Source organism: Macrobrachium nipponense, chromosome 21 (genome assembly GCF_015104395.2).
Source record: "Macrobrachium nipponense isolate FS-2020 chromosome 21, ASM1510439v2, whole genome shotgun sequence".
NCBI lineage: Eukaryota > Metazoa > Arthropoda > Malacostraca > Decapoda > Palaemonidae > Macrobrachium > Macrobrachium nipponense.
In genome coordinates this window covers 45,101,842-45,114,462 of record NC_087212.1, presented here as the reverse complement: position 1 = coordinate 45,114,462, position 12,621 = coordinate 45,101,842, and the positions used below count along the sequence as shown (strand labels likewise).

The window sequence follows — 12,621 nt, the reverse complement described above, 5'->3', positions numbered from 1 at the left end:
GTCATGAGGCCCGTATATTCACAAATTTGTTTTGTAAAAGTCACGGATTAAAAGACCAATACCTAATGTTTTGCCTTATGACCTTTCTTATTGTAGACTTTGGTCTTCATGACAGCGAAACTGTTGCTAGTTGGATAGTGTCTCTCCTGCTCTGGCGTGACCTTGAAGACTGGTTTGGTCACTTTGGTGATTAGTAACCATACCGGCATTTGCTTTTCAAAAGCTTTAGATGAATAGCTTTTTAAATTCTGTCTGTAGATGTGCTTGTGTATTTGTTAGATAAATGTATTGAAAACTACCTGATTTCTCAGTGAGCTTAATTCGTAGTACAGGTTAATTTATAAAACATGTTCTTATAGTAGTGTATTAGCCCTAGGTATGTGCTGACACTAAGTACCATGACGGTGATAAGATAAGAACTTGGACTTCGCTTGTAAATATCGGAATGAAAACGGATCTTGAATACAATACTGAATGAACTGAAGGAGTATCAGAGATTAGGACACTTAATAATACCTTCAAAGAGAGAGAGAGAGAGAGAGAGAGAGAGAGAGAGAGAGAGAGAGAGAGAGAGAGAGCTAAGGGGTAGACGACTATACACAATTTGTCATATTGATGTACGACGTCCAAGTAAAACACTAACATGAAATGTGAAAGGAAGCTTCAATTAAGTGAACAAACTTTCTGTAGAACATCATCACTGCTGTCAGTTATCAGTCAGTGGGTTACATATGTTGAACTCTCACATAAAATTATGTAACTAGACCTATCTGTGACCGGTAAAAGAATGAATTAATATTGATTTGGGTAATTTTTCTATTATGCGATAAGTCTAGTTCGAATCGGGTGTAGGTGACAATACGTTGTAAACATTTGTATTCTGTTCAGTACAGAACCAAGAGTTCGTGTAAACTATGCATATAATATTGCTTTTCCATTGTGTAACGAGTTGCTTCGACACTTGGTTTCACAGACCCTGTAGGTTAATTTGCTGTGTGCTCAAGATAGACGTGGGAAAAAGTTCTTTTATCTGTTATCATCTGAAGGAGATTGTTTTTTTTAAGGAATGTTTTTTTTATCAATCATGATCAGAAACGCCTTAGTGGCGTGGTTGGTATGGTCTTTGCCTGCCACCTCGGTGGTCGCGAGTTTGATTCTGTGGCATTCCATTGAGGGATCAGAGATGTGTATTTCTGGTGATAGAAGTTCACTCTCGACGTGGTTCGGAAGTCACGTAAAACCCTTGGTCCCGTTACTCAATAACCACTGGTTCCATGGAACGTAAAAATACACCGTACAAACAAACAATCATGATGAGACGAGTTTTTCTCTTAAATATATTGTTACTATGTAGGCAGAAATGCAAGATATATTACTATGTAGGCAGAAATGCAACTAGAGATGAAAAGACAGGTGAATCGACTAGATATTTTAAAAATGTAAAAAAAACTAGTGTTAAATTTATTCTCATCTTAGAATTGTCTGACCAGACATGAAAGCAACTACTGTGCTTGAAATGTATGAGTTGAGTCTATTACGTTAAACACTAGTTATTTTTGGCGTACGAAATGTATCATATTATTGTCAAGAATTGAATCATGGGTCACAGACTCACAGTTGGTACATGTAAACTCTCTCTCTCTCTCTCTCTCTCTCTCTCTCTCACACAAGATAATTTTTCATATATATTATACCATCATAGATTTATTACAGGCTGCTCTTGGGAGCAAGGGACCGTGCCAACAGGAGACTGGCGTAATCTACCAATGATAAAACTTGATTACAAACATGAGGCCCTCTAGGCAGAAATACTAGCTTTCCAAGTTTGAAATTTATTAAGCTAATCCTTGTAACGAGATCCGGATTAATATTCCAGTTTCGTATAAAATGTCAAGTCTGAGGCTTTGGGTTAGGGTCGGGAACACAACCAAGGTAGTCTACCGCAATATCCATGTAGGCTTAATTCCATTTTGTACCTCATCTTTATCCAAAAGGTTTGCTGTACTATTCAGAACGTAAGAGACCATGTGTAATCAAGTGATTTTATCACTTGAGTCTTGACAGATTTTATTGATTTCTTCGGATATGAGGGAGGAAGCTTGTGTTAAAACCATTAATACTACAGTACTGGCTGTCATCTTAGGTTTAAATTTGTTCGGAAGCCTAGTGGCTTCAGGAAGTCTACAGGTCCACGTAATATAGGGTTTAACTTAATGTAACATAAAATGCAGAAGCAGCGTAACATATGTTAAATTTTAGAATATTGTAGACTATCGCGTGTTTAAACTAGTCCCATAGTTATATCCTATTGATGTTAATTTGTGACTTGCCTAGTATATTAATGAAATGCTAGTAGGCTAGCCTACTATAGTATCAGGTTATCCTAGCCCAATGTGATAGGGTTCCATATTAGACTTAATATTCAAAGGGTTCCATATTAGACCTAATTTTCAAAAGGTTCCATATTAGGCTAGACTAATTTTCAAAATCACTTTGAGTGTAGATCGGGAGATACAACAGCACTGTAGCTGATAGGCTTATCAGGGTGGTAGGTGGCTTTGCTTGGAACTAGGCTCCTCCTGTGTATGAAATGGTGCTTTTTTTTTTTTATTGTATTTTCACCAGGTAACAGGTAACCCCCCCCCCCCAGCAAAACCAGTGACTTTAGAATTTTAACTACATTGCTGTATAGCCCAATTCCCATTGTCTGCGCCATGTTTTATCATAAATTTCATACTTTTCAACAGAAATACAATAGGCCAACCTGTATAGTGTACTCCAGCTTCTGGATACTTCACTCTAGATAGAGCCCTGCGCTACAATGATTGCCCAGTGCAGTATTGTCTTATTTTACAGTTTAGATGAAATTAATTTGACAGGTAGTCCTCGTTCACCTTTTGTATCCAGAGAGGCTCATTCTGCAATGGCATCTCCACCAGCACTTCCTTTGGTGGCAGCTGAAGTGGCAATGGTCAGCTTCAATTGACCTTCCCTCCAAGTTTGTGACCTTGCATAGGGGAGTAAGGGAGGACCTTGCTTGGTGTCTGGATGACAGGAACCCTGTTATTGGAATTTCCTTAACCTCCCCTCTTCCAGAAATGGTTCTGATGTTGGATGCAGTGAAAGAGGCGTGGTGTGCACACCTGAGTGGTTTGACTTCCTTCAGATATATGGACCAAGAAGATGATTCAGGTTGATGCCTCACTTTGGAAATGCAGTACCTATGTAGGGCTGCTAGCCCTGCACACATTCTGGTATAATGTGATGGATCACTCCATCTTATTGATGAGCAAAAACATGATTTTAGTGGTTTAAGTCAACAAGTGAAGTCAACAAATGAGGGGATTGTTGTGGTTTAAGTCAACAAATGAGGGCATTGTTGTGGGTTAAGTCAACAAATGAGGGCATTGTTGTGGTTTAAGTCAACAAATGAGGGCATGGTTTCATGTGTCATGTCAGTAGGTAAAGTAGATAACCTACCTAGTGGGCAGTTTTCAATGCTGTTGGACTATCAGCCAGTTATATGTATTCTGACTAGCAGGAATGTGTTGGTGGACTAGCTCAGTGGCCGTAGCTGATTGGTCCCTACAGGCTTGTGTGAGGAAGGGTCTTTGTATTGCCAATTATCACAAGAAGTAGTATCCAGCACATCCTTTCTTTTTTTGCCTTATGAAGCAATCAAGTGGATGACATACAGCTCATTCTTGAGAGGTCATAAAGCCTGGGGAATTTGCCCAACCATAACTGTTTGGAGACCTTTTCAGTTCACAGGTAATGAGGGCAGGTGTCTGGTGACATTGGACCACCCTTACCAGATTTACCCTTCTTAGGACTTGTGGTGGCTGCTTAGCAGGGCTGTGTAATTTTCAATCTCCTCTCAGACATGAGAGCACTGTGCCTAAGGCACTAGGATGGCATAAGGCAAGAGAGAATTCCTCTGTTGGGTCAGTGACAGCTGGGTAAAAAAAATTACCTGAGTACTAACCGTGGCCTTCTATTGTTGTACAAATTTTCCCCCTTGTATTTCTACAATTTCCCTGAGTTAAAAGATACCTGTAAAATTTTAGCTAAGTTTTTCTTCGAAATATTAGATTTTTCATCCAAACATCTTATACTTGTGATGCTGGGATACAGAACTGCTGTTGGATTTTGGAGGATTAAAAAACTAACACAATTGTAATTGGAATTTTATGTACCATTTTGTCTTAGAATTTGTCACAGTAAATGAAAATGGTTTAAATGCCACTGATTATGGCAAAATGTAGATCTTTGGTTTTCTTTGGGGTTCTGCCCTACTTTTATTGATATCCGTGGCGTCATCAGCATTTGTGTTAAAAAACTTCATCATTGCCTTAAATTTAATATGCCAATATGTTGAATAAGCTTAAAAATACCAAAGAGAAGTTAGGTAGATATTTTCTGTTATGGTCATTAGAAGTAGATTACAGTAATAATGTTGGTGGAAATTTAAGGAAGGTTAGGTCAAAACCTTGTCTATGGACCTGCTGGTCATCAGTTGAATATGAGTAGTAGTCTCTATAAGCTTATCCGAATCTGAATAGGATTTCCATTAAACAAAATGTGAAGGTCATCCATCTGAGGCTGTTAGAGGTGAGCATTTTTTAATGTTCTCTTTCCATTATCCATAAGTTAGAGGCATTTTATGCATTTACTATCAACATAAAAAATTAATGTTGCTTGCAGCATAAATTATTTTCCTGTTTCACAATCATCAGATTAATATGTTTTTGTACAGTATTTTGTTGTAATTGGAATTTCCCAGAGCATTATATTGTTTTTTAATGTAGATATCTGCATCCTGTTCTCAGATCTTTATCAACAATGAATTCCACAAGTCCGAAAGTGGATCACAGTTTCCAACAGTCAACCCAACCACTGGAGAGGTCATTACCTTGGTGGAAGAAGGAGATAAGGTATGTTATTTATTTTTTCACAGTGTTACTTTAATATATTTGTCAGCAGTGATCATTGATTTGTTCCTCTGAGATTACAAACATCGTCTTTTTAATGGAATGCCTTCAATGATAGCTGGTCATGTCGTTGAAGCTAGGTAACAAGGTAGTTCACAAACAGCAGACAGTTTAAGGTGTCACTTTTAAGTTGGCTGGCTTGCTTTGCAAATGTAACTAGAATGCTCTCATTATGGCTGCTGTTATTGAAGCTGGTTTTATAAGTACAGTCCAGAACCTCCCTTGAAAACCGAAATATTCGAAAACCAAAACAATAATTCCTATAAGGAATAATGAAAATACAATTAATGCATTCCAGACCCCCAAAACTATTAAAAAAAATGCAGTCAATAGGGAATAAACTTAGTGTTACATACAGAAAACAATGAGAAATAAATATAAATGACTAATGCAATGAATAAATGAACATTTAACATCACTCTTACCTTTATTGAAAACACCTGTTAGCATATGGAAGGTGGAGAGGAGAGGGTATTGTTTGGAAGGGGAATCTCCCTCCAGAAGGACTTCGGTATCAAGGACTTATCTGAGGTTACTTCCCCACTTTGTTTTTTACTGGCACTAGGACCAGCTTGAGAGTTACCAGACCCCTGTCGCACAACAAAACTATCCAGAGACATTTGTTTTTGGCGTCTCTAAAATTTGACTAAACATGTTGGAGACATGCTATCGATAAGTATGACGTCACAGACGCCTTCAACGGGGTAGCTAGGTGTGACCTATGGGTCGGCTCCCCGTATTTAGGGTCTTTTGATGAGGAAAAGGCTAATTGGAGGGGTTGCTGTGGTAGTGTTTAACACTCTCCCCAGTTTTATACCGACACCTTTTATATAGGTGAGCGAGTCAGAAGCTTCTGACATGTCCAATTTAGCAGTTCTCTGGTATTATAGCAATATTTTACTAGAAATAGTGCTAAAGCAGACATATTTCACGGGAGCGACACGGCTTCCTCGCCCAGAAATAGATTTTCAAACATCTAACTCACCTGGTAGTTATATATATAGCTTACGTCCCTGACGTCACGGCAGAATTTCAAAACTCGCGGCAATCGCCGATTGGGTAGTCAGGTGCACCACCTGTGCGCCCTCTACCAGGTACGTAGCACCATACCAACTATTCCTCAGATCTTCCCTGCCGCCGCTACGGTGACATCGTTGGAACTTCGCTCGTTATAGCCCGTGTCTTTTGCAGTATTATTTGGTGAAGTACACTTTGGCTTTGGCTTTCGCTTGATTGGATTTTGATTTCGTTTCGATATTGTTGGTTTGACCTTTGCTTGTTTTTGATCTCTCTTTTTGATTTCTCATCATGTCTGATTCTGCTTCAAGTTTGAGAATGTGTGTGAAAGGTTGCAAGACTAGACTTGCTAAATCCTCTTTAGATCCTTATTCTATTTGTAGTAAATGCAGAGGAAAAGTTTGTGAGATAGGTGATAGATGTGATGAATGTGTAGGCTTGCCTGAGACTGAATGGATTGAATATTACCGCTATGTGCGTAAATTAGAGAAGGATAGGATAAGGAGAGCGAAGAAGACCTTGTCTCGCTCCTCCATAGACAGTCAAGGAATAGATAGTTCTCTATCCCTCGATAATCCTATTGATCCTCCTCCTGTTGTATCATTACCAAATCCAGTTTCAGAAACAGGTAAAAGTCCATCATTACAGGACATGATGACGGCCATTCAAGCCTTGTCAACGGGTAGAATCCCTGGCACAAGACAGGGATAAATTATGGTCTAATATGAGAGATATTAAAGTGAATAGTGAAATTAGTGCAAGTGCAGTGGGAGGGTGCGGCCGCTCGGAAACTTGTCGTGCTCCTAGTCCTAGACCTCTTCCAAGCTCACCAACCCCTGTGAGAAGGAAAGTCGACCGACGAAGGGAGGCGAGAGGTTTTAGCTCCCGAGCGGTCGTCCCTCGAGCGTACCTGTAGACGATCCCCAGGACGCTCACCCTCGCTATAGAAAAGGCGAGGTTAAAGTGTTTTCTTCGTCTTCTGACGACGCAGTACCCAGACGGGGCTGGCGTCAGAACTTCTCCTAAATCCAGACCCATTAAAAGGAAATCCCAGGACGCCGAGCGTCTTGATACTGGACGCCAGGACGATATACGTCAAGAGCGTCCAGGATGTAGTCATTGGAGCAGCCCCGAGCGCTTCCCTTCAGGTTCCGATATTTGCTCTCCTACCAAATTAAGACGTAAGACGTCGCACAGGCGACCATCGTCTTTGGTAGGAGGCAAGGAAATATTGGAAAGGGGGAAACCTTCGGTGCAAACTGCAACTCCGGATCGTTTCTCTTTCGATTCCGATGCTTGCTCTCCTGCCAAATCAAGACGCATGATGTCGCACAAGCGGCCGTCGTCTTTGGCAGGAAGTAAGGAAGGATCGGACGAAGGGAGACTTTCGGTGCGTGCTACAACTCCTGTTCGCTTCTCTTTCGTCTCCGATGTTTGCTCTCCTACCAATATAAGACGTAAGATACCGCACAGGCGGCCGTCGTCTTTGATAGGAGTAAAGGAAGCATCGGACGATTGGATGCCTTCAGTGCATGCTCCTGCTCCTCCTTCGGGGATTGGCGTTCTTCAGGCCGTCATCTCAAGACGAACAGAATGAAGAGAGAGAGATTGACTTTGCAACTTCTCTAGTCTGTTCCCAGCAGCAAGAAGCTCCACAGTTTTCCGTACTGCAAGATTTTAAGCAGAAACTCTCCTCTCTTATGCAGTCATATCAACCTGCTACTCTTACTGTTAAACGCCAGGACGAAAAACGTTTTAAAGCAAGACGCCAGGATGAAAAACATCTTGAAGCAAGACAGCAGGACGATAAGCGTCTTGAAGCAAGACGCCAGGACGAAAGAAGTCTTGAAGGAAGACACCAGGACGAAAAACGTCTTGAAGCAAGACGCCAGGACGAAAAACGTCTTGAAGCAAGACGCAAGGACGAAAAACGTCTTGAAGCAAGACGCCAGGACGAAAAACGTCTTGAAGCAAGACGCCAGGACGAAAATCGTCATGAGACAGGACGCCAGGACACCAGGCATCAAGGTACTGGACGACAAGACTCCAGGCATCAAGAAACTGGACAGCAGGATGCAAAAACGCAACATGACATCGCTACATCAGTTGTGTCTCAATCAGAAGAAAGGAATGAAGACATCCCCCATTCTCCTTTTGATCAGATGCAAGTCGTTTTCCGAGGAAGAATATCAAACAATACTACAACCTTCAGCAGATCTTAAAAGGCTTATGAAAGTTTTTGCGGAACTTTTTCCAGAAAGTTTTGTGCCAGCTGCCCCTCGTTCTCCACCTTCAGAGTTCACTTTAGGGAAGGCTTCTAAAGAATCCGACTTTACGAAGATGGTATTATCGCGCTCTTCGAAAAGAGCCTTGAAATTAATGAAGGAATGGATGGACTCTAAGAAAGACCAGGGAAAAACAGCTTTCTCATTTCCTCCGCCAGATTAGCTTCCAGATCCAGCATCTGGTACGACACTGGAGAAGTCCTAGGTTTGGGAGTTCCAGCTTCTTCCCTATGGGGACTTCTCTAGTCTTGTGGACTCTTCTCGTCGGACGGCCATGGGGAAGACGAAAGTGTTTTGGTCTTCCTCTGAAATGGACCACCTCCTCAAAGGGATTTTTAGAGCCTTCGAAGTCTTTAACTTCCTAGACTGGACTCTGGGTTCGTTGGAAAGAAAATTGAAAACTTGAAGTCTAACCAAAACGGAAGAACTCGTTCACCTTATGTCATGCATTGACAAAGCGCTTCGAGACGGGTCGAACGAGGCTAGCAGCCCTTTTCTCAGCTGGAATCTTGAAGAAAAGGGCCCAATTTTGTTCTTTTCTTTCGAGTGGAGTAACGCTCACTCAGAGAGCGGAACTGCTTTTCGCTCCCCTTTCGAACATCTTTTTCCGCATAGTTTGGTAAAGAAGTATCCTCAGCTCTGACTCAAAAAGCGACACAAGATCTGATGACTAAAGCAGCAAGGAGAGTTGTTCCGTCAAGTTTTGCAGGACAGAAACTTAAAGAAACCACTCCTCTACCACGTAGTTCTCGGCCCTTTCGAGGTAGATCCCTCAGGAGAGGGAATGCAAGACCTATTACAAAAAACTCCAAGAAAAGAGGCTTCAGAGGAGGAAGTAATAAAGTCTGACAAAGTTCTTCTTCAGACAGTGGTAGGAGCCAGACTCAAAAATTTCTGGCAAACATGGGAGAAAAAGGGAGCAGATCCTTGGTCTATTCAGCTTCTCAAAGAAGGATACAAGATCCCTTTCTGGAAAAAACCCCCCTTAGCAGAAAGACCGATCGATCTGTCAGCCAAGTACAGAGAGGAGTCCAAGACTCTAGCGATACAACAAGAGGTTTCTATGCTAATTCAGAAGGAAGCAATAGAAAGAGTTCAGAACCTGGAATCTCCGGGGTTTTACAATCGATTATTCCTGGTCCCCAAGAACTCGGGCGGATGGAGACCGATTTTGGACGTGAGTTCCCTGAATTTTTTCGTGAAGAAGACAAAATTCACTATGGAGACAACGAAATCAGTTCTTGCTGCAGTCAGACGAGACGACTGGATGGTTTCGTTGGATCTCCAGGATGCTTATTCATTTTCCGTCCCGATCCACCCAAACTCCAGAAAGTACCTAAGATTTGTTTACAAGACAGAAACATTTCAATTCCGAGCTCTTTGTTTCGGTCTAAATACCGCACCTCAAATTTTCACAAAACTTATGAGCAACGTAGCAGCAATGCTACACAAGAAACGCATCAGAGCCTCATTGTATCTGGACGATTGGCTCCTCAGAGCCCATTCCTACGCCAACTGTCTGGAGAATCTTCAGAAAACAATTCGATTATCAGAAGACCTAGGCCTTCTGATAAACCACCAGAAATCCCAAACTGATCCCATCCCAGGAAAAATCTTGTACGTTGGGGATGAGGATTCAGAGTCAGGTTTTTCGGGCTTTTCCGTCACATTGAGAACGGAACAAGCTTTAGAGAAAATAAGAAACTTCCTAAAGAAACAGAAGTGCTCTGCGAGGGAGTGGATGAGTCTGCTGGGGACCTTTTCCTCGCTAGAACAGTTTGTCTCCTTGGGAAGACTGAACCTACGCCCTCTGCAGTTTCATCTAAATCAGCATTGGGACAAGAAGAAGACACTAGAGTCAATGTGTATTCCTGTTTCGAACGACATGAAACACTATCTACAGTGGTGAATGATCCCGTCAAGCGCCAGGAAGGCCTCTCCCTAGAGCAGAGGAACCCAGACCTAGTGTTGTTTTCCGACGCCTCGGACTCGGGCTGGGGAGCAACACTGGGGAAGTTAGAAGTCTCGGGCTTCTGGAACAAGGAGCAAGTAAAGTTCCACATCAATCTGAAAGAATTGACTGCAGTTTTCCTAGCTCTCAAGGAATTAGAGAGCGTAGTCCGGAACAAGGTGGTACAGGTCAACTCCGACAACACAACGGCATTGGCCTACATCAGCAAACAAGGCGGGACTCACTCAGTCTCTCTGTACAGAGCAGCAAGAGAACTGCTCCTGGACAAAGGAAAAAACGTGATTCTGGTAACACGCTTCATTCAGGGAGAAAGAATGTGAGAGCAGACATCCTGAGCAGAAAACATCAAGTCTTGACAACAGAATGGACTCTCCATCAGGAAGTTTGCAAGAGTCTATGGCGAATCTGGGGGCGCCCTTGCATAGATCTCTTTGCAACAGCGCAGACAAGACGGATGGAGACTTACTGTTCTCCAGTCCCAGACCCCGAAGCAATCCACATAGATGCGTTCCTTCTGAATTGGACACATCTAGACGTGTACGCCTTTCCCCCATTCAAAGTGGTACACAGAGTGTTACAAAAGTTTGTGGCTCACGAAGGAACCAGGATGACTCTAGTGGCACCTTCTGGCCGACAAGAGAATGGTTCACAGAGGTACTGGAATGGATGGTGGACACCCCAAGAAGCCTTCCGTTAAGAGTAGATCTACTCAAACAGCCCCACTTGGAAAGGTATCACCAAAACCTCCAAGCTCTTCAGCTAACTGCCTTCAGACTATCGAAAAACTCACAAGAGCTAGAGGATTTTCGAGGGAGGCAGCGAGTGCAATTGCAAGAGCAAGGAGGTCTTCAACCATTAAGGTATACCAATCGAAGTGGGAGACTTTTAGAGGATGGTGCAGGGACAACTCTATTTCCTCTTCCAGTACCTCTGTGACTCAGATAGCAGATTTTCTGCTATACCTCAAGAAGAGACGTAACTTTTCTGTTTCTACTATCAAGGGTTATAGGAGCATGCTAGCAGCTGTCTTCAGGCATAGAAACCTTAATCTATCTGATAATAAAGATCTACAAGATCTTCTTAGATCCTTCGAGACACTAAGAAAGAATACAATCCTCAACATCTTGGAATTTGGATGTAGTCCTCAAGTTTCTCATGAGTGACAGGTTCGAACCCTTACAGGAAACATCCCTTAAGGACCTCACCATGAAAACTCTGTTCCTGATTAGCCTAGCAACAGCAAAGAGGGTCAGCGAAATCCATGCCTTCAGGCAAAACTGTAGGTTTCAGACAGGGCAAAGCCATCTGCTCGCTACAGTTGGGATTCCTAGCCAAAAACGAACGCCCCTCTCAACCCTGGCCCAAGTCATTCGAAATTCCGAACCTCTCGGATCTCACGGGTGAGGAAGTAGAGAGAGTTCTTTGTCCGGTAAGGTCTCTGAGGCATTACTTGGAGAGAACGAGACAAATACGTGGCACTTCAGAAGGGCTTTGGTGTTCGGTCAAGAAACCCTCTCTGCAAATGTCGAAGAATGCGCTATCCTTTTTTATAAGGCAATTAATTAGGGAAGCGCATTCAGCATGTACTGAAGCAGATATGAAGCTACTTAAAGTTAAGACTCACGAGGTTAGAGCTGTAGCAACCTCGGTAGCATTTAAACAAAATAGATCTCTTCAGAATATCCTGGACGCAACATTCTGGAGGAGCAAGTCAGTTTTTGCGTCGCACTATCTTACGCAAGTGCAAACTTTGTATGAAGACTGCTACACACTGGGTCCGTTTGTAGCAGCTCTTTCAGTAGTGGGAAAAGGGTCTACCCCTTAAAACCCATAATCCAATACTCTTTTTCTTCTCTTGGAACTATTGAAAAGTTATGGTTGTTTGTGGAGACTGGATGCAGTCTTCCACAATCATTGATCTTTAGTCAGGTGATCAACTTGTTCCTTAGTAGTGCCCGGAACAAGAGTATTGTAGGGAGTCTAGTCACATAGAGGTTTGACCGGTTGACAGTCTCCAAGAGGTCTTCAGCCCCCTGGGTGGATCGCTGGACCTCATAAGGAAAGCAGACACTATGAGACAGGATATCATTAAAGTCAGCTTCCTTAACAGGTACGAACCCGTAAGTTTGTTTTTATTAACACTTATGTCAATTCCAACGATGATAGCTGTTTCTGACCCTCCACCAAAGGTGTTAATCAGCTATATATATAACTACCAGGTGAGTTAGATGTTTGAAAATGTTATTTTCATGATAAAATAAATTTTTGAACATACTCACCTGGTAGTTATATATAATTAAATTCCCACCCTCCTCCCCTCTAGAAACTATGGGCATGGAAGATCTGAGGAATAGTT

At 42.3% G+C, this 12,621-nt stretch overlaps 1 protein-coding gene across 1 annotated transcript in view; it reads left to right on the top strand.

The window, feature by feature from the left end:
• The window catches only part of LOC135197990 (aldehyde dehydrogenase, mitochondrial-like), a 66,815-nt gene that overhangs the window by 1,285 nt on the left and 52,909 nt on the right, over positions 1 to 12,621 (top strand). Inside the window, exon 2 of the mRNA XM_064225314.1 lies at positions 4,830 to 4,934. Within this exon, the coding sequence (XP_064081384.1) occupies positions 4,830 to 4,934 (105 nt within the window). The remainder of the gene's footprint in view (positions 1 to 4,829; positions 4,935 to 12,621) is intronic.